This window comes from Cervus elaphus, chromosome 18 (genome assembly GCF_910594005.1).
Source record: "Cervus elaphus chromosome 18, mCerEla1.1, whole genome shotgun sequence".
In the NCBI taxonomy this organism is placed as follows: domain Eukaryota; kingdom Metazoa; phylum Chordata; class Mammalia; order Artiodactyla; family Cervidae; genus Cervus; species Cervus elaphus.
Genome location: NC_057832.1, coordinates 17891934 through 17913690, shown reverse-complemented (window position 1 = coordinate 17913690; position 21757 = coordinate 17891934). Strand labels below are relative to the sequence as shown.

Below are 21757 nucleotides of genomic sequence, written 5' to 3'. Positions count from 1 at the left end.
GCATACAATCATTTCTCTTCAGGTATTTCTTGATTTCTCATGTAATTTCTTTATTGACTTGCTACTGAACTGAACTTGCTTGTGCTCAGTAAGGCCAATCTACTGACCCTGAGTTGTGGGGAAGGAAAGTGCAGCCTTTATTGCAGACACCAAGCAAGGAATCCAGGCAGCTAATGCCTCCAAGCTTTGAACTCCCCAAAGGCTTTCAGGGAAAGGTTTTTAAAGAAGAGTGAGGGAGAGGGTTGCTATATGTGCGTTCAACTCATGGATGTTCTTCTGATTGGTTGATAGTGAGGTAATTAGGAGTCGACATTGTCAACCTTTGGGTTCCAACTAGTCTGGGGTCCATGTGCTTTTGGGCAGCATACAGTTAACTTCTCCCACCTGGTGGGAGTTTTGGTATCTGCAAAACAGCTCAAAGGATGTGGCTCAGAATATTATCTATAGTCCTTGAGGAGGAACTAAATGCCCTTTGACTTTGTTTCATGGCTAAACAATTATTATTTTGTCTTGCTTGACCATTTCCCATTGTTTCTGCATTTTTTCACTTCTCTGATTAAATTTATTCTTTGGAATGCAGGGAAGGTCAAAGTTTTTCTACAACAAGAGCCAAGTGGAGAGCGTGGTAGTGGTGGCAGAGGGGATCTGTCCTGGGAAGACTCCATAGCGTCCTGTGTGGTTACAGACCCAATAGCTGTCCACTAGCATCCTCTTTAGTCTCAATAAATTTGTGATTCTTCCAACTTCCTTCTTGTAGTTAAGCTCTAGTTTCATATCATTGTGTTTGGAAAAGATGCTTGAAGATATGATTTCAGCCTTCTTAAATTTACTAAGATTTGTTCTGTGTCCCAACATACAATTTATTCTTGAGAAAGTTCCAAGAGCATCTGGGAAGAATGTGTATTCTGCTGCATTTGGATGGAATGTTCTGTGTAAGTCTATTAAATCCATCTAATCTAATGTTTCATTTAAGCCTGCTGTTCTTTGTTGATTTTATGTCTGGCTGATCTATTAATGGATGTAAGTCGAATGTTAAGTTTGCTGTCTTTAGGTCTGTTAATAGTTACTTTATATATTTTGATGCTCCTATGTTAGGTGCATATATGTTAATAAGTGTTATATCTTCTCTTTAAAAAAATGAGTGTTAAAACTTCTTGATGACTTGTCCCTTTTATCATGACATAATATCCATCTTTGTCTTTTGTTACCTTGTTTGGCTTGAAGTCTATTTTGTCTGTGTAAGCATAGCCACCCCACTTTCCTTTGGTTTCCATCTACTCAGAGTATCATCTTCCACCTGTTCACTTTGAGCCTGTTTTTGCTTATGGAGCTGAGATGAATCTCATGGAGGCAGCATATGGTTGGGTCTCATTTTATATTCCATCCAGACACCCTGTGTCTTTTGATTTGTCAGTTCGGTCTGTTTACATTTAGAGTGATTATTAATACATGAGGACATAGTGCTGCCAGTTTATCTTTTGTGTTTTGGTTGTTCTGTATCTCCGTTATGTCTCTTCTGTGTGTTGCTATCTGCCATTTGAGCTAGGTGATTTCCTATGATGTTTCCTCAGTTTCCTCCTTTTTATGTTTTATGTACCTGTTTTAGACGTATGTTTTGTGTTACTATAAATTTTGTGTAAAATATATCATAGATAATATAGTCCTTTTAATGATGATATTTTTCATCTTAACTTCATTTGCTTATATGGGTTCTATCCTTTCCCTCTTTCCCATTTATATTTTGTCTTCTCAAATTATCCCGCATTATGTTGTGAGTTTGTGACCAAATTGGTTATTTTTACTGCATTTTAAAAACTTTTATTCTATAATATTTTAACAGTCTGTTCTTATACAATTTCACTTTTCTTTCTTTTTTTCTTTTTTTTAACTGTGCACTGCATGGCACGTGGGATGTTAGTTCCCTAACCAAGCAGGGATCAAATCTGAGCCCTCTACATTGGGAGCTCTGAGTCTTAACCACTGGACCGCCAGGGAATTCCCAGAGTTTCACTCCTCTGATTCTGTCTGCTTACTGTCTACCTTACTCAAAGTCTTGTGTACGTTTGCCTTTTTGATTCAGATAGAAATGCTTCTTTCAACTTATCTTGCAAGGCAGGTCTAGTGCTGATGAGCTCTCACAGTTTGTCTGGGAAGATTTTATTTCTCTTTTGTATCTGAAGGATAACTTTGCTGGACAGAGTATCCTTGGCTGAGAGTTTGTTTTCATCTTTTAATCTTTGACTCTGATATTCTGCTCTCTTCTTGCCTGTAGTTTCTGATGAGAAATCTGCTGATAGCCTAATGTGGATTCCTTTGCATGTTACTGCCTTTTTTAGAACCCTGGCTGCTTTAAAAATTCTTGCTTTGTCATTTTTGACAGCGTTCACATACTGTGATAAGGGGTTTTTGTGCTGAGGTAATTATTGTAGCTTTATAGACTCATGTACCCAGGTCCTTCCCTGGGTTTGGGACATTCTCAGTCATTGTTTCCTTAACTAAACACTCTGTTCCCTCCTCTCTCTCTCCTCTTTCTGGGTTACACATTACCCTGACGTGCCTTTCCTGGTGGAGTTGGATAGCTCTTCTAGCATTTTTTAATGTTTTAGAAATCATGGTTTCTCTCCTTTTCTGCCTGAATCATCCCCAGACTTCTATCTTTGGGCTCAGTATTCTCTCTCCATGTGCTCTGCTTTGTGCTTCATCATATTGATTGAATTTCTTACTCCACAATTTCTGTTTGGTTCTTGTTTAGAGTTTCAGTCTCTTTGGCAAAGTATTACTTCTAGTCATTAAATTTTATTCCTAAGCTCATTGAACTGCCTTTCTGAGTTTTCTTAAAGCTCATTAATTTTCTTTTTGACAGCTATCTTGAATTCTCTATCAGTTAGATCAGATACATCCACATCTGTCATTTCCTCTTTGGCCCAGCCACTTCATTCTTTCTGGAGCTGTTAGTAATTGCCCTTTCCTCTTCCCCAGCAGCATATTGGACACCTTCTGACCTGGGGGGAGAGGGGTGCTCCTCTTTCTTGTGTCATGTCTTTTTTCTTTTCATACTGGTCATGGGGTTCTCCAGGCAGGAATACTGGAGTTGGTTGTCATTTCCTCCTCCCGTGGACCATGTTTTGTCAGAACTCTCCACTGTGACCTGTCTGTCTGAGGTGGCCCTGCATGGCATGGCTCATAGATTCGTTGAGTTATGTAAGCCTCTTCACCACAACAAGGCTGTGCTTCCTGAGAGGTGATTCAAGCTGGCTTGGAACTCACCATTAAAAAACTAAGATCATGACATCCAGTCCCATCACTTCATGGCAAATAGAAGGGGAAAAAGTGGAACCAGTGACAGATTTTATTTTCTTGGGCTCCAAAGTCACTGTGGATGGTGACTGTAGCCATAAAATTAAAAGATGCTTGCTCCCTGGAAGGAAAGTAGTGACAAACTTAGACAGTGATTAAAGAGCAGAGACGTCACTTTGCCAACAACGGCCCACATAGTTTGCCAACAAAGGCCCATAATGGTTTTTCCAGTAGTCGTGTATGGATGAGAGAGTCGGACCATAAAGAAGGTTGATTGCCGAAGAATTGATGTTTTGAATGAGAAGACTCTGGAGAGTCCAGTCAATCCTAAAGGAAATCAGTCCTGAATATTCACTGGGAGGACCCATGGTGAAGCTGAAGATCCAACACTTTGGCCACCTGATACGAAGAGCTGCCTTATTGGAAAAGACCCTGATTCTGGGAAAGATTGAAGGCAAAAGAGGAAGGGTTAACCGACAATGAGATGATTAGATATCATTGCTGACTCAGTGGACGAACTCCAGGAGATAGTGAAGGACAGAGGAGCCTGGTGCGCTGTAGTCCATGTGGTCGCAAAGAGTCAGACACGACTGAGGGATTGCATAGCAACAACAAATCAGATTACTAAATTCTTTAAGTTTGATTTCTGAAGAATTGTCATTTTTGTCTCTGCGATACCATGCTATCATGTTTTTTCTTTTTGTGTGTGTGAAGCTGGATGAATTTCTCTTCTGCTGGTACATTTGAAGTAGTAAACACCTTTCTCATTTCAGTAAAGCTTTTTTTACTTTGATTATGAATTTGGCAGGTTGATGACTAGAGGCCTTTTCCCCCTGGTTTTCCAGTAGGTGGCGCTGTAACTCAAGCTTTTGGGGTCTCTTCCCTGAGGGGCCTCTGGCTGCACTTGAGACTCAGCGTTTCCACCCCCACCGCTTGTTGTCGCTCCGTGTGTCTCCGGGGTCCGGGGTCCCTGCTGCCACGGGCATTGCTGCTGAGGGGCCACTGGGATGGAGTGCGCCCCCACCGCCATGATGGGGGTCGCCTGGGTCGGGTCACTGCGTCCTGGTAGGGAGAGTTGGAGCGGGAACGAGCTGGGTGGCTGGCTGCTCCCTGCGTCTGGGGTTGCCCAGGTGCTCTGTGCGGGCCGTTGCCTCGGGCAGGGCGTGGGGCAGCTGGAGGGGCTGGGGTTGTCGGCCTCCTCCCCGTGGCTGTGGCACCTCCGTGCTGGAAGTCGGGGTCCTGGGCACCACGCCCCTGTGGCTGTGGTTCTCTGCCTGGGGCTTCAGCGTCCTCTGCTGCGGCCCCAGTGGGGAGGGGCTGTGAAGGACCCAGGAGCCCGGTCTGCTGCGGTCCATGGGGTCGCAGGGCTGGACACGACTGAGGGACTGGACAGCGACAGCAGCACGTCAGTCACGGCACTGACTCACGTGACTTTAGGGTCGGTGTCTGGGTAAGTGTCATCTTGTCTCTGATGCCATGTCACCATGGGTTTTGGTAACCTGACCTCATGGAGCGTCCCCAGTTGGGGAGTGCAGCCCCACCTCCGCTGCTCTGCTAATCCTGCCTCCTCTCTCTGTTCCAGTCCACCCACCTTCAGACACACAGGTGTGGGGTCTCTCCGGGGTCCTGGTGTGGTGGGCAGAGGAACCTCTGCTGAGTCATGGATGTTTTACTAGTTGTAGATTGAAGCAGGGAGATGAAGAGGGCATCTTATGCCCCTTGATGCTGACCTGGAATCAAAGTTGGCATTTTTAATGAAAGAGAAAGGATATATAATTCAGTCAATCCACTAGGGAGAAAAAATATTACTCATTCATAAATTCATCAAAAGTGATATCATTAAAATAATGAACAAATAGGAAAAGTATGGTTTTAAAGAGAGGGAAAGCCTTTTGCACCATAATGCCAAGGACATAAATGATGAAAATCTCTAGTTTCTGACTCACAGAATGAACCATAATAATGAACTTATGGTTGCTGGGGCAGGAAAAATGGTTTGTTGGAAGGGATAGTTACGGAGCTTGGGATGGACATGTACACACTGCCATATTCAAAATGGATAACCAACAAGGACCTACTGTGTAGCACAGGGAACTCTGCTCAGTGTTCTGTGGCGGCCTGGATGGGAGGGGAACTTGTGGGAGAATGGGTACGTGTCTGTCTGTGGTTGGGTTTCTTTGCTGTCCATCTGAGACTATCACAACGCTGTTTATCAGCTATACTCCAATATAAAGTAAAAAGTTAAACACAAAAAGCAAAAAAAATCACCAGTTTCTATTTTAAGAATTTAAATTAGTATTTCAAAAATCCAAATGAAAATTACACTTTTCAAAGTTATAAGAGCTATTTAATGAGTATATGGAAATTGAAACTCTCGAGTCAAATTTTAAAAACATATATCTCAGTGGATATCCTTGCAAATAACTTGAACCATTTGTTAGAAAGTAAAGTCTATATTTAGCAAATTTATAAAAAACTTTAACGAGCATACAGAAGTATAAATTTGTAAATACATAGGAGACAGTTTTTCTTCTGTATGATAAAAATTACAGTAATTAATGCAGAAGATAAATTGTAAAAACTGACTATATTTTCTTTTTTGTTCTCTCAACATGCTAAATAATTTAATAAGAGGAAAAGAAAGCAAACATTTTTGGAGAGATGGTGGTGCGAAAGGCAACATAGAAAGGAGAGAGACATGTTTTGGGAATGTGGCTGAAAGAATTTCCTTCAGTGGTTTTGGTGATAAAAAACTATTTCTTCCTATTCTTCTTTTAAAAAGTGTGAGAGACTTGGTTCTGTTTCTCCTGGAAGGAACTAAAAGAACAGGAAAAAAAAGTGAAAGTGTTAGTCCTGTCCAACTCTGCGACCCCATGGAATGTAGCCTCCCAGGCTTCTTTGTCCATGGAATTCTCCAGGCAAGAAAAGTGGAGTAGGTTGCCATGCCCTTCTCCAGGGGATCTTCCCAACCCAGGGATAGAACCCGGGTCTCCTGCATTGCAGGCAGACTCCTTACTGTGTGAGCCACCAGGACCCCCAGACAAACAGAGCTATGAGTGAATCGTGGATGTCCTGTGAGCAGGCGGGAGGCAGTGTCTTTAGAAAGACGATGATGTGCTGTGTCATGGGTGATGAGATCCGCTGGGTTTGCATTGGCTCTGGATAGAACAGAGAGACACGGGATCTTCCCCTGTGATTGGACATGGTGTGCCTGCTTCGTGGGCCTTCAGACTCAGACCTAGACTTGGACTAGCAGCATTCCCCACCCCCAGTTCTCAGGTCTTTGGGTTTGAACTAGAACTGCACAAGTCACTGTCCTGGGCCTCCAGCTTGCAGAGAGCAGGTTGTGGGACTTCTCAGCCTTCATGATTGCATGACCCAAGCTCTCATGGTAAACTTCTTTCTGTCTGTCTGTCTGTACACAGATAGACACTCACTCACACACACACATACACACCCCTCTACTGGATTCTGTTGCCCTGGAGATTGCTGAGTGACACACCTGCCAAGCCATCCGATATTAATAGAAGGTAGAACGGGGCTCACTAGGGCTGGAGGAGCGGGAGGCGGGGGTTTGGATAGTACAGGATGAGGGTAGCTTTGGAGGTGGCTGCACAACAGTGTGATGACCTTCACATTCCTGAATTGTTTGCTTAAACTTGCTTGGTTCAGGTGGTACATTTCGTGATAGATACTTTATAGTAGTTGAAAGAAGAAACTGAACCCTTGAGGGAGGTGCTTGGTGCTCAGAAATCCCACTTTCTAAAGCATGTTTAAGGGGAAGAAGAGGAAGCATGGGCGGACTCCTGGAGGAGGGGAAGTCATCTCAGAAAGGCTGAGAGATGGCAGGAATTTCTCAGGAGGGAGGAACTGCTGAGTCATCCCTTGTTGTGTGAGTCAGCAGATCAGCTAAGCTGGTGATTTTTAGAGAGTATTTGATTTTTTTCTAAAAGGTAAATAAGGTCAACTTGGGGCTCAGAGGGGAAGGAAAAGTCATTTTCCTTAAGTGACCAGGAGACCTAAAAGCCCAAGTTGCTTATCTTTTGGAAAGAGCACGGTCATGAGGGCCACTCTGGATTGGGGAGCCCATGCCTCTGGCTCCTCTCTTGCTAAGGCCCATGTGTCTCCCGGCTCCTCTGCTGTGTCTGCAGCAACAGCCCACTGTATCCAGGCGCCAGACCTGCTGCCCGCTCCTCTCCTGGTGCATTTCTGCCCCTTAACTTCCGCCATTAACGTGAGCGCCAAATCAACTCTGTCCTCCCACCTCTGACCAGGGCAGAACCTCACCCCGGAATCAGACCCCCATGCTCCCCCACGCAGGGGACACCTCCACTCTGCCTGCAGGTCTTACGGGGTCTATAACCTGGATATGCGTGGGATTCCCTCCAGGTCAGACTCTACTCCTCACAAAGGGGAGTGAAGGCAGAGAACCTGGAAGCAACCTTTGCATGAGGAATACTCCTCTCTGCATTTTGTGTAGAGAATTTGAGTGGGTTTTTGTACTTCTCTTTGTGGCTGAACTACTGGCTAGTTAGGAAGAAGACCAAAGTCTGTTTCAAAATAAAAGATCAAAACTCCAAGATCTTTGTAACATGATATAAAAATAAAAAGACACAGAGTTTACCAGAGATGACAATAAATATTTTTCCTTTTTTTAAATCATGAAATTCCTTGATTCTTCATTTCAGAAGTTAAAAGAACAACTGTAATTGGTAATTTATGTACCCTTAAATAACACAGAGTATTTATTTTCAACTTTGATGAAATCTGCCAATAATAACAAAAAATGAAATTGCTAGAAGATATCAGTGGACTCTCAGATCCATCAGTACTGATTACAGTTTCTAGGCAGTCTCTGACTCAGCACACTTTTTTTTGGCGGGCGGGGAGGTGAATAAATTTTATTGTTCCATAATTTTCAAAGCCTCTCTACTTAAACAGGATACAATAATGATAGAACTAGAAGGATTTCTAAAGGGCATCAAGTCCATGGTGACAAATGGTTTCAAATGAGTGACAAGTGACACTTCCAGTGTTGTTCAGCACTCTCCTTTTAAGACAATATTTTAAGACAAATATTTTGTAACACACCGTTGACTCTCATAAGATGAAAGACACAGATAATAAAGCCTACCTGCGTACATATATGATTCTTGCAGGTGATTTAAAAAATTAGTAATGTCTTAACTGTAATATAAAAGAGAAAGCAATTCATAATGAAATAATATATGAATTCTCAGTGGTCAACCAAGACTTTATTAAAACACAAAATGAGGTAGATACTCAGATGCTTGGCGTAAATTTTTATTTAAGGGAAGGAAAATGATCAGAAAGCATTGGTACTAAAAGTAGAAGAAATATATGAGAGGAGATAAAGATAGAGACTAAAATAAAGCTAATATTAAGGTAAGGAATACCAGATAAGACTTGTTTGTATATGATAAAAAATATGGAAATAACATTAATTAAAATAGGAAAAATGTGAAAGGAAAAATTCGACACAAATTGAGTGGATGAAGGAATGCTATTTTGGTAAATGATCTGGGTCTTATTTAACAGTGTACGATCAGATAATTCCCTAGGTCATTTAACAGGACTGGTAATGATGAAGCAGCAGATACATCTGTCTTATAATTTCACCCTGTGTCAGAGCCTCCATTCAGACTCCAGGTTTTTAGATTTTAGGTATCATATTCTGTTGCCAGTGACAGGAAATGGAGGGTGGGTGGGACAAAAGAACAGTAATAAAGAGAGTTTGAGGAGAAGACGGGGTGAATACCTGAGAACAGCATCAGACTGAGATTGAAATCTAATAGGAAGCCTCCATATGAATCATTTTAATGTGTACTTTTACACAATGGATTTCTTATTGTTGTACTATAATGCTTATATATACACATATAATGATAATAATGCAAAACAGTTTCCAGAAAACCCTTATGGGTGAGATTTAGTGCATGCATAAAACTGCTGCCATAAGCACTTTGGTTCTGAGTGTGTGAGAAGCCTCTCGGCTCTCTTGTCTGTGTCTGTGGGTCCTGTGCTAAGCTGTGGCCACAGTCATGCTGCTCTGCAGACCGGCCGCAAGTTGTTGTCACACTCATGATGGGGCTTCCTGAAATGATGCACAGCTTCCCCATCCGATCATCGTTCACTGGGCGTTAAGGCGGTTGCATTCCCGGAGAAATCAGTGTGTAAGGAAACTGCATGGAAACTCTGGCTTTATGTGTCCTGCACTCCCAGGAACAAGGGCTTGTCCCCTGTATGAGTATGTGTGGTGGTCTCACAGGATGCAGCTCAGGGACAGGTCTTCCCTCTGTAGAATACTTGCCATCTAGGTGCCTGCCCACTGGAGGGGACTTGTGTAGTCCCTGCTCATTGATCCGTTCATCAGGCCTTTTTATTTCTAAAATAAATTCCTGCTAATGTGATGTGCTGGGGCTTTCCTGACCCTGGAGGGACTTCAGGGGCCGGGGCCCCTTCTGCCCCACAGATGAATCCCTGGAGACGGTGAAGGCTCTGCCCATGAGCATGCCTTTCACACTAACACAGGAGATCTGGGCCATACCCCAGCCTCTGCTACATGTTTCCACCCTCTGGCCACTGTCCCCTGCCCTTGGCACCCAAGGCCAGGAACAGACAATCAGGGGGAGCCCTGTGCCCAGGGCCCACGGGCACTACCCAGATCGACTGGTCCTAAGCCCACTCACCCATTCCTTCCAGGGAAGCCACAGTACAAACTATTGTCCATGATTCCCCTGGCTTCCTCTGCTTCCTGCCCTGCTCTGGTGCTTCCGCAGGAGGCCCTGCCGGTGTGGCTCGTCCCTCCTCTTGAGAATGGGGTTGACCGGACTCTGCTGGCCTCACTGTGCCTGAATAATAATGAAGCCCATGTTTAAAAACACCCGTTCACTCTGCCAACCCAAAGAACTCCTTCCCACACATCCAGGACTCCCTGGAGGGCTCCCAGGCACTTGGTGCTCAGGACTCCAGTCTTGTCTGACTCCTTGTGACCCCGTGGACTGTAGCCCACCAGGCTCCTCTGTCCATGGGATTCTCCAGGCTCTTGCCATACTGGAGTGGCTTGCCATTTCCTCCTCCAGGGGATCGTCCTGACCCAGGGATTGAACCTGCATCTCCTGCATTGCAGGCGGATTCTTTTATCAATGAACCACCAGGGACGTGCCACTGAGGCGCTTGGGGATCAGGACAGTCACTGCGTGACAGTCTCCCTGGGTAGGAGGGTCTCCCCAGCTTGGGGGGTGGGTGGCCACTTTCTGTCTCACACACACGTGTGTGCACCCCCACAGAAGTGCTTTCTCTGCATTTTCTTGTTTTATTTTGATGAAGCGATGGTGTGGAAACAGCCTGGCGTTTCCCAGGCTCAGTGTCTGAGGGGATGCCCTGCAGACCCCGAGTCACAGATGACCCAGTCACAGGCCACTGCTGCCAGCAGGGTTCTGTGTCCACTGCAGGGCCCCCAAGCTCCACTCAGCGCATGAGCAGGCATCTGGTCCTCCTTGGGTGTTGTTTCATGAACTCTTCTTTATGTATCTCCAGCCGGATTGGGTTTGGCCCCACCTATCTCATATCCCTGGCTTCTTCCTGCACCGCTCTCGGTTTAGAGGACACGCTCATTAGCTTCCTGGTCTGTGCAGGCTCCCGGTTTACACCCTCAAGGAGCAGACTCTGGATGGACTGAGGGCCGTTGCTTCTATTAATGCTCCCATTATACTTGGTGACCTGAGCAGGGCGCCCAAGAATCAGGTGTGACTTTAGGAGCAAGAGCCAAGGGCAGGGGAGAGCTGATTGGCCTCTATGATGCCTGAGCCTTGGCCCCTCCCCGTCTGCTTAGATTAATAGGTTAATTAGGAGGATTTAAAAGTCCAGACAGAGCAGAGCAAGGGTGGTTTAATTAGCAAATCAACCATTAATATTCAGTTTACTTCTAATTTGTTTTTCTAACTCTGAATGGCCTCTCCCATTCTGCCCCCTCCTTCCCATCCCTGCAGTCATGAGCCTGGCTCAGGCCTCAGGCACCCCACCTGGCCCTCTCAGCTTCCTCCCAATGCCCATCCAGGCCTCCGGGGGCCTCCCACCACACCTCTGCTAATTCATAGCCTGTGCCTAACCCCCGCCTCTGATCCCGCCTGGTCTTAACAGGCGGCGCCCCTTCTGCTGGCTGTGGCTGCTCCTGAGCTTGGCCACCCAGGCGAGGTCCCAGCAGGAAACTACTGCTGCTCGACGGGCCAGAGGGAGAGAAGGCAGCCGCTGGCATCGCAGGCTAGTTTTCCTGATAGGTTTGTTGCTCACCCTCTTTTATGTCCACGGACTTGTCATTCATGCGCGTGCCCAAGGCCCCCACCAGGGGGTTGAAGACAGTGGGTCCAGGAGCCAAGGCAGACACTCTGCTGGTTTGAAAGGGCTGATGGGCAGGTGCTCCCAGAGGCTGCCCGGCAGCTCACTGTGTGGCTTCTGCAGCTTCTTGTCCCAGACTGCCTTGCTGCCTCCCCTCCGCGTGGGGAGGAGAGGTGATGTCCCTGCCACCATGGACAGTGTTTTCAGGACCCTGGACAGTGCCTGGAACATAGCGCACGCGCAGTGCAGGCTGTGATGTGCCCTAAGTACCTTCTGCTGCTCCTCTTCTTCCCCATGAGGCACGGTCATTAGCATGTGAGGTCTTGGGGAATATTCCATGTGCTCTGTTCAGCCTGGTGTGCCATTACAGAGTACACAGACTGCGACTTAAAGAGGAGGTGTTTATACTCTGACAGCTGTGGGCTCCAGGCATCCATCTCTTCTTTCTCTCTTCCCTCCTGTGTCCTCACATGGCCGTCCTTTTGTGGGTGTCTGAGTCCTGATCCCTTATAAGAACACCAGCATTCTGTTGGGTCAGAGCCCACCCCCATGACCTCATTATATCTTAATCGCCTTTTTAAAGATTCTTCCTCCAAATACAGTCACATTCCAAGGTACCAAGGCTAAGACTCCAACAGCCCATGACAGGTGGTAAACACCAGACCAGACACCATCATCTCCCTTCACATCAAAAGACAAGGGAGCTGATGCTCTTCTTTGCAGTCACCTCTTTGAATCTTTTGTGTGGAGTGTGTGAGGGACTGTGTCTCTTCTGTGCTCTGTGGTCAGAGAGCTAAAACATGAAGCAGTCTGTGTGGAGGTCTTCATCTCCTCAATCACTTGCGGAGTTTAGACCACAATCAAACTTAAGCTAGTCTGACTGTGTTGAAAGAAAACGGAGAAGCATTAATAATTAAATCCCCTTTCATTTTGACATACAATGGGGCTGTCGCTATTAAGTGGACGAAATGAATTTGGAGAATCCATTTGAAGAATGGCTGTATGTCTAACATAGAAATGTTAGCACTCCAAATTATCCTTCTCTGTAGGGTTTTAATTGATTAATTCCTTCAGCTTTTAATCATGTCTAGTAATCCATGCAGATGGCAAAGACATACTGGAAGAGTGACAGCTAAACAGGAGGGGGAAGGGTGGGGAAACATTCCACAATTATTTAATGTTCAGTTCAGTTCAGTTGAGTCACTCAGCCGTGTCCAACTCTTTGTGACCCCATGAATCACAGCACACCAGGCCTCCCTGTCCATCACCAACACCTGGAGTTTACTCAAACCCATGTCCATCGAGTCGGTGATGCCATCCAGCCATCTCATCCTCTGTTGTCCCCTTCTCCTCCTGCCCCCAATCCCTCCCAGCATCAGGGGCTTTTCCAGTGAGTCAACTCTTTGCATGAGGTGGCCAAAGTATTGGAGTTTCAGCTTCAGCATCAGTCATTCCAGTGAACACCCAGGACTGATCTCCTTTAGGATGGACTGGTTGGATCTCCTTGCAGTCCAAGGGACTCTCAAGAGTCTTCTCCAGCACCACAGTTCAAAAGCATCAATTTTTCAGGGCTCAGCTTAGTCTTCTAATACCCACTCAGATGACTTTTTGTGGGAAGGGGATGTGAGGACGTCGCAGGGGGCCCTGGCCAGGCCGAGGGAGGCTGGGGGCTGATGCTCTGTGCCCTGTGGCCACTGGTCCATGTATGGGATGTGGATCGAACATGATAAGATGGGGTAAGTTTTTATCATAATTTAGCTAAGATATTCCACTACAGAATCTTCTTCTAAGTAGAAAAACAAGCAAATTGATTTCAACTCCTCTTATTTTTTAGGAACTTTTGGTTTAAGGAAACCATGGTATTTCCCCTTCACCACATCCTACTGGAAGGACCTGTGTGGGCTAGTGGTAAAAAGGCAGAGCCCGGCCAGTTCTACCCTGTTCTCCTCTAGTGAGAACCTGGATGGTCATGGTGGGTAAAGGGCGCGTTGGACGTGTGTTTCTCCTTCCAGTCAGCTTTGGTTGGGTTTTCCTCTCCAACTGAGCCTTTGTAACTGTGACTGCGTGGCTGCCCAGAGGCCTCCTTTCCATCCCATGTGGGCAGGAACCGTGTGTTAGCGTCACTGTCCACAGCATCCTCTGTGCCTCTGTTGTAACTCAGCTAAATGAAGCTTCATTACTAACATGAATTTGTGTAAATAATGAAAGCAAAGGTGGACAGCTACTGAGGGGTAACATACTTTAGAGTGTTCAGTGCTTCACAGGTGCTAGTTTATTCCTAGCTCCATGACAGAGAAACTGTCACTGTCCCTACAAATGTGGACCTGCTTCCCAGGAGACTTGGTGGGCACCTGCCCTGGCCTGGGGCTCTTTCACAGAGCACAACTTTTGGGAGAAAAATCTATGGATAAACAGGTTCTCACCATGATAATTTTGTACTGTAAGTCAATACTGTGATTTTCTGACTATACAAGTCAGAAATACAAATCTTATAGAAGATTTGGATCAGCACCACCTATTAACGGTCACCTCTGGAGACTGTCAGTCATGTGTAACTAATCTGATTTTGTTCTTCTGGGTATATGTATATACAAACACATGTGTGTGTTTATTTTTATTTCTTGCAAAATGTATAACGTAAGGGCACAAAAGCTTGCAGTCACTGCTCTCTTATTTAAGTTTAGCCATCATATGATGTGCCTCTTGACTTTAGGTAGAGAAAGATTTTGGAATTGCTTCATAAGTTTCACAAAGCTAGAATTCAAGCCCAAGGTAGCTGCCCAAGGTAGCTGTGAACATTATCTTAGAGACTTCTGAAATCTCAGTGTGGACTGCATTTTCCTCACAGGCTCATCCCTGCAAAATGGGGAAGGAGAGCTGGAAGGAGGCTCCCCCGGCGTTGTCCTGCTGTCTGTGACCAAGGAGCATGATCACCACAAGGCAGGGGTCTGGGACCTGACCCTGACCTTCCACAGGGACCAGATCACTGCCCTGCTGGGGACCAACGGCGCTGGGAAGACCACCGTCATGTGCGTCCCACTCCCCTTTCTCCTGCCTTCCCTCCAGGGCTTTAGGGATGTGTTTTAAGATGTGCATCTTAGAGATGTGTTTACCTGGGAGACAGGGGCTAGATCCCTTTTCTGTTTGTTTATTTCTGTTTGGTTTCGGTTGTTGTTCTGTTGCTAAGTCCTGTCTGACTCATTGTGACCCCATGGACTGTAGCACACCAGCTTCTGTTTTTACTGTCTTCTAGAGTTTACTCATATTCATGTCCACTGAGTTGGAGATGCTATCCAACCATCTCAGTACGGAGTTACAGACACATCAGAAAGACAGCCCTCTCACTAGAGCTGCTGCAGGTCTGAGCAGACTCGGGTGGGGGGTGGGGATATTTTAAAATAAATTTAATTCTTTTTTTATTGCCTGCAAAATATTCCTGGGTTTACTTTGGCCTTTGAAAGTCTTACGGCATTCTTTTCCCCCCTCCAACTAAGTTTAATTCTGCTTGCATACCTAGAGGAAGATGAAATTTTAATGACGTTTGCAAATTTTTTTAACACTTCAGTCTTTTTCTTTTTCATGTTCTGCTTTTTATGTGGTTATGTTTTTGTGAAGCCTTTATTTTTGATATGGGATCCAGTGGTTCCAGATTTGTTTAAAGAATCGAATTATGTGATCCCAGAGAAAGAATGAGCTGAAACACTTACAGTCCACAAAACAGCCCCAAGTTGGCTGTGGAAATGGGGCATTTTTAAGGCCAAACCACCCAAATTATGGAATTTCTGTTTTGAACAAGTGACTTTCTTTTTGTTCTTTATTAGTAGGGCTAAATAAAGTATGCTTAGTTAACGCAAGGAAAGGGACTATTTGCTTCAAGATTCTTAACAAAAGTAGAAAAATAACATTCAAAAAGCTTCAGCAATCTCTTACTGACAATAAATTGAAAAGAAACATCTCTTTTCTTTTCTTGGATGCTGAAAAAGAACTGAAGATTTCATGAAGGATGTTTTTAGTGTTTTCAGATTGGGAAACGTTGCACTAATAATGACTCCGAAAGCCAGCCTCCACACATGCTTTTACTAATGCATGTTTCCTGCAAGAAAACCTGGAGTCTGTGTTTTGCACAACGAAGAGAATTAAATTAGGAGTTTTTGGGTGTTTTGAGGGTCACTGGCTGCAGCACTTTTAGTGATTGTTGGAAATTAATTGTGAGTCCTCCCAGGGATGTCTCTTCCTGGCACTTCTCGGAGGAGAGGCTGAGAGGCTGCTTCCAGGCTGGTCTGAAATGAGAAGCTCTGAGGTACACTGAGATGTGTATACTCTGTTTCGTTGTATTCCTCGGCAAGGTCTGAAAACCATATAGCAAACAGTTGTCAATCAAGGTTACTGAAGTGCAATTTATTCCCAGGAAACAGTATGTGTCCAGGTGGCATCTGATGAGCTGATGGACTTGGCTAAAGCTGCACAAAGCCCGGGGGACAAACAGGATACTGACATGTGAACCCTCACCCCAGCTGGCCCCTGGGCCTCCTGGCTCTTGGCCCCTGAGCGACCACAGTCCTATTGTTTGTTGCTGTGGTACAGTTAGCATTTTCTAGCATTTCCTATAATGGAGTCGTACCAAGGCTCCTGTTGGCATGATGCTTGGAGACCCACCCATGGTGCTCAGCTTTCAGGTTCTGAGAAGTCCATGCCATGGAAACACTACAGTTTATCTTTTCATCTGTTGGTGCAGTTGAGGCTGTGTCCGGGTTTTGGTGATGATGGACATTCACGTAGATCTTTTGTGTGGACATACATTTTAAGTTCTTTCTGTAAGTAGTTAGGTGTGGTTTGCTGTGGTAGGTATATGTCTTAACTTTTTAGAAAAAAAACATAGTGTAAAGCATGAATAATAAATAACCTGAACTAGGAGATGGCAGTCTTCAGGTGTCCTGTGGGCCAGCAGACAGGAGTTTTGGAGATGAGCTCCGGGCTTGTCATGGATTTGACGTTGGCAGAGGGGTGGCTCAGGCACAGAAGCAGGAAGCCTGGCTGCAGGGCTGTGGGGGGAGGTGGGAGGTACATGCTGCTGCTCAGCTCACATCTAATGATGAGGACTTGAGTGGTTAGGCTGCCTATTTAGGCTGTTTCCTCATCTGTGAAGACCCTTGGCATCACCATCGAAAACCCTCAGCAGGGATGGTCATTGGGCACAGAGCGTCCCAGGCGAGCATAACCGATCACAAGCCCATGTCCCACCAAGCTCTGTCCAGCCTTTGTCTCACTGTGTAGCAGGCGCTGGCAGGGGAGGCTGGGGTGAGTGCCCCATGGGATGCAGACGTCCCTGGGGCCGCCGGGTGGTCAGGGCAGCAGCACATCTGACTCCCATGCCCCCACTGACATGTCTTCTCTGCAGATCCCTGCTCACAGGACTCTACCCCGCCACGTCTGGGACCATCACTGTCAATGGCAGGAGCCTGCAGAAGGACCCATCTGGGGTCAGGGCGGAGCTGGGGGTGTGTCTGCAGCGGGACATCCTGTTCGACCACCTCACGGTGCTCGAGCACCTGCTGCTCTTCGCCTCCCTGAAGGTGCTGCCGGGGACCCACCAGAAGCTGCGTGAGCAAGTCCACAGGTGGGTGACACCACCTCTGCCCCCTGCCCTCCGTCCCATGCGGGCGTGGGCGGTGCAGGGAGATGCCTTCTGAGCCTCGCCGCTGCCTGTATCTGTGAGAAGAAAGTGTTAGCAAGTGGTTCTAACTATGGAATTACGACCCCAGCTCTGGGATCAGAAAGTGTCCCAGGGAGGATACAGAACCTGGTCTGTCCTCGAGGAGGGAGCAGACAGCATGGGGGCTGAGGTCTGTGTCCAGAGTGTGGGTGCCTGTGGGTGTCCTGAAGTGAAGAGGATGGGGTGGGGGCGTGAGGAGTGGGTGAAGGAGCCTGAGCAGTCCTGCCGAGGCGTCTAGATGTCACCCTGCAGATTCGGGGTTGTGGACAGGAGGGGGCAAGCAGCCCGGGGCCTGGAGGTGTACCTGTGACCCAGGGTGGGTACCAGCCCTGGGTGGGGACGGGACATGGAGAGGCCGCAGGGGAGGCCCAGGTTTGAAGGCTGTTGGAGGCCAGCTTGACCAGATGGGCGTCCAGGGTGAGGGGGGAGAGCCTGGGGTCAGGATGCATTCCAAGGGGAGCAGAGGACATGTGTGTGGGGAGAGGAGGCAGGGGCTGGGATGGCAGGACAGGCCGGGGTCACGGAGCTCCTCCAGTCTCACCCTCACTCACAGAAGCTGAGCCCAGAGGCAGGAGAAAAGCCGAGGTCCCCAGTCAGGAAACAAGTCGGTGTCTCCAGGAGGGGAGTATGGCTAGGGGCCGAGGGGGAAGGACAGGGCTGCATCGGGGCCTGAGTCCAGTGGGGGAGCCACTGATCTAGAAGACGCGGGGCAGGGCTGTGTGTGAAGGCTGTGGCCCAAGCTGGGCTCTGCCCCTTGGGGGGACGCACCGTGAGACTAGTGTGCAGGCTCCTCACTCTCAGGCCAACTTCATGGAGCAGGACGTCAGTCAGGCCTGACCCATGGGGGACCAGGCCAGGGCGTAAGGACAGATGGTGAGTCACTCATGCACCTCAGAAGAAAAGGGGCCCCTGAGGAACTATGCCCGTTACTGCTTATTGCTGCCTTAAAATATGTTTGCAAGATTTGTTTTGTAAAAATAATGATTTACAGTCACATGGTTGGCAGCTAACTGGTGTCTGAGGCCATTCACCACCATAGTGGACTGATTCACATCCCGTCCTCAGACGGACTGCTGATGACAACCATGCCAGTGATGCTGGGGACTCAGATACACAGGAAACATCTACTTTGCACCAGTTAAGCCTGTCCTAGATGACAATGGGAACTTAGGGAGAAATAGTGCACATTACTAAAGGACAAACTGGTTACGTGCTACCTACATTTAAAAAAAAATTCCCAGGCCACCAGTTTTCATTCAAAGTCTGCCTATCACAGACTCTGCTGTGCTGGGGGCTGGCACCAAACCCAGCTCCTAAGGATGCTCCGAGGGCTTCATCTTCTGTTATGGGCACAGCAACCTCACTGGTTATCAGTTTGCTGCGAGTTACCTGGCAACGACGCTGGTGTGCACAGAGGTAGGCGGGAAGAGATCATGTTTTAGGACAGCCGTGCTCAATTAGAGGAGCAAGGGCTGAAAGCCCTGATTCAGAGGCAGGGCGATCAGTGTCAGCTCCTGTGGCAACACTAGGTTCCCTTAATGGCCATCTTGGTTACAGTCGAGCTGATGCAATCTGGGGTAGACTCCTTAGAGAGCACATTTGTCCAGAGTCAGGTCTTTACCATTTTACCTTTTATTTGAAGGAGAAGCTAGAAGTCAAAAGGGGAACTTAATCAATGAGATGTCATGATGAGGTTAGCGTTAGTCCTGAGGATTCTGGACTCAAGGCTTCAGCATCACAAGGCTTGAGCTGCAGGCTGCCTTGTTCGACGGTGATGAGACCCACGAGGGCATGTGTGGACGTGGACACAAGGAGAGGACACAGCTTTGAATCCTGTATGCTGCCGTGTGAAGAGGATGGGGGGATGAAGAAGGACCTGCCAGGAGCAATGGGGAAAGAGGAGAAACTAGTCCATTAAAGAGCAGGGATCAGTGAGGAAGACGGAGGGACCAGACCATTAAGGAGGAGGGACAGGTCTGGTGCTCAGATGCTGTTGAGGGTCAAGTAACATGAAGACTGAAGCATAACCTCTGGACTTTGTGTGAGGAGGTCACTAGTTGACTGGATCAGAGCCATCTTGGTAGCACAATGGGGAGGGAGGTCTCTCTGGAGTCAGGGGAGAAAGGATGGAAGGAAGGGATTAGAAACTGAACTCTTCCCAGGAGTTTTATGGAAAAATGGAGCAAAGATTTGGGACAATATCAAGATGAAAGAGAAACAGGCATTTCAAATACGGAACAAACCACTGAGGCAAACACAAGGTGGGTGGCTTTCTGGGTGCCATCCTGTGAGCAGCGGTTGGGATCTGTGGGGGGTAGCAGTGATACTGTGGTGGGTAGAGCCCGTGGACACAGGAAACGAGGAGGGGGAAGAGAGGAGAGTTCGGTTTTGTGGAGTGATGGCTAGAGGCAGGGACCGGCTGGAGAAAGGATGTGTGGAATTGAGCCTCTGGCGGGGCCATGGATGCTGGAAACCACCAGGTCCAGGGTGTGGTTTGGCCATGAGTGGCTAGGAGGTGCTGATTTCAAGGTCAGCAGAGAACGGGGAGGGATTTGGTTTAAGGTGGAAATGTGATTAGGATGTGGATGTTTGAGAACATCTGACAGCTCACTGCCTTGTTTTTCTCTGCCGGTCCTTCTCTGGTTAATGGAACTAATGGCATTAGCCCCCAGAGGGTCACCTCCTCTGGTGCGGGAGCCATCAGGTGGGAAGGGATTGCTGGCTTCTAATGGGAATAAGAGTCAAGACAGCCCCTTGCTGAGACGGGCCACTTGTCCTCTTCCTCCCAACTGGGCTGCTGTCCACAGTGGAAGCATCTGACAGACAAGGGCAAAAACTGCTATAAATGTAGGTTGAGGTTCACTCCACAGGAAATGTAGGGCCACAAGCACTAACCATCCAGTGGGCCGACTGACAACCAGACCTGAGAAGGGAGCCTGGGCTCCTTCTGGGTCTGGATGAGGAATCTGTCAACAGTGAAACATTCACTCGGTGATCAGGTGCAAGTACCTGGGATTTTACCAGTGTCTGTGTGAGAGTTTTGCAGTTTTCTGGGTCCCAACAGTCTTGAAGCTCAAATGCATGGAACCTTGTAATCCCTTCTCTCCCCTATTCCTCCTCCTCTGGCTGCTCCTTGGCCTCTTGAAGTGACTGGCCTGTGGCTCAGAGGGAGGGAATCTGCTGGATGTGGGTGCTCAGAGGAAGGTTTCCTTTGGTCCGGGGGGGGGGGAGGGGTGCTGCTGCTCCAAAAGGGGGCTTAACAGAGTGAGATAAAGTAGGTGGTGAGAGTCTTAAGTGTTCACGTGTTATTGGGCACATGGTGCAGAGTGAGAGGTTACTTATAAAGTGGCGCCCCTCATGCATCGGGAGATGCTGGGTGTCTGCAGTCAGTGCGGAGACTGGAAGCTCCTGGAGAGAAGAGGGCTGGTCCTCATGTTAGCGGCATCTATCGCTCCTGCTCTGCACGTGGTGACTCATGGCTGCATCCCAAGTGCTCAGGCAGGAAGGGGCTGATGCGGAGCTAGTGCTCCTGGGCAAGGTGTCTTCTGTAGTCACGTGAATGGACACTGGGCGGCCTCTGCCTGTTGCTCTGACCACACCTACCCATCATTGTCCATCCCCCCCCAGGGTCCTGAGGGGATGGAGGTCCCCTGGCAGGTGAATGAATCCAGAGGGGACACAGCATGTACTTCCTACAAACAGGACCCACTCGGCAGGCCCTGCTGTCAGGGCCTCACGCTGGGTCCCTGGATGTGGTCGTATCCGGGCCCCAAGGAGGCCGGCGCTGCGGCGTCAGAATCATGGGTACATGGTTCTGGGCCCCCTCCATGTGTCCGTGGATGAGAAAGAGACGAGTCCTCGCGGGTGCCTGTTTCTAGAGTGGGACGTCAAGCCCACCTGAGGAGTCTGGGAGAGTGAGGGCTCTGTTCTCGTTACAGAACTCTTCAGGATGTGGGGCTGATGCCGCACCAGCACCAACAGGCTCGAGTGCTCTCGGGGGGCACGCGGAGAAAGCTGTCCATCGGCATCGCCTTCCTGGGTGCATCGAGGACCGTGGTCTTAGATGAGCCCACCAGCGGGGTGGACCCGTGCTCCCGCCGTGGCATCTGGGACATCCTCCTCAAGTACCGACGAGGTAGGGCTCGGCGGAGCGCTCTCCTCCCGCGATATCACGGAGGAGGGCGGTGCTTTATGTTCTCCTTCCGTCCTATCACCGTGAAGGGCTGCGCTCCATGTCCTTTTCCCGCGATATCACGGAGGAGGGCGGTGCTTTATGTTCTCCTTCCGTCCTATCACCGTGAAGGGCTGTGCTCCATGTCCTTTTCCCGCGATATCACGGAGGAGGGCGGTGCTTTATGTTCTCCTTCGGTCCTGTTGCTATGACAGACG

At 47.8% G+C, this 21757-nt stretch overlaps 1 protein-coding gene across 2 annotated transcripts in view; it reads left to right on the top strand.

Annotated features, from left to right (window-relative positions):
- Positions 1 to 21757, top strand: part of ABCA13 (ATP binding cassette subfamily A member 13) — a 379106-nt gene that overhangs the window by 147059 nt on the left and 210290 nt on the right. For both annotated transcript variants that reach the window (XM_043873351.1, XM_043873352.1), the window contains 4 exons: positions 13490 to 13627; positions 14504 to 14684; positions 17054 to 17272; positions 21307 to 21503. In XM_043873351.1, coding sequence (XP_043729286.1) covers positions 13490 to 13627; positions 14504 to 14684; positions 17054 to 17272; positions 21307 to 21503 — 735 coding nt within the window. The remainder of the gene's footprint in view (positions 1 to 13489; positions 13628 to 14503; positions 14685 to 17053; positions 17273 to 21306; positions 21504 to 21757) is intronic.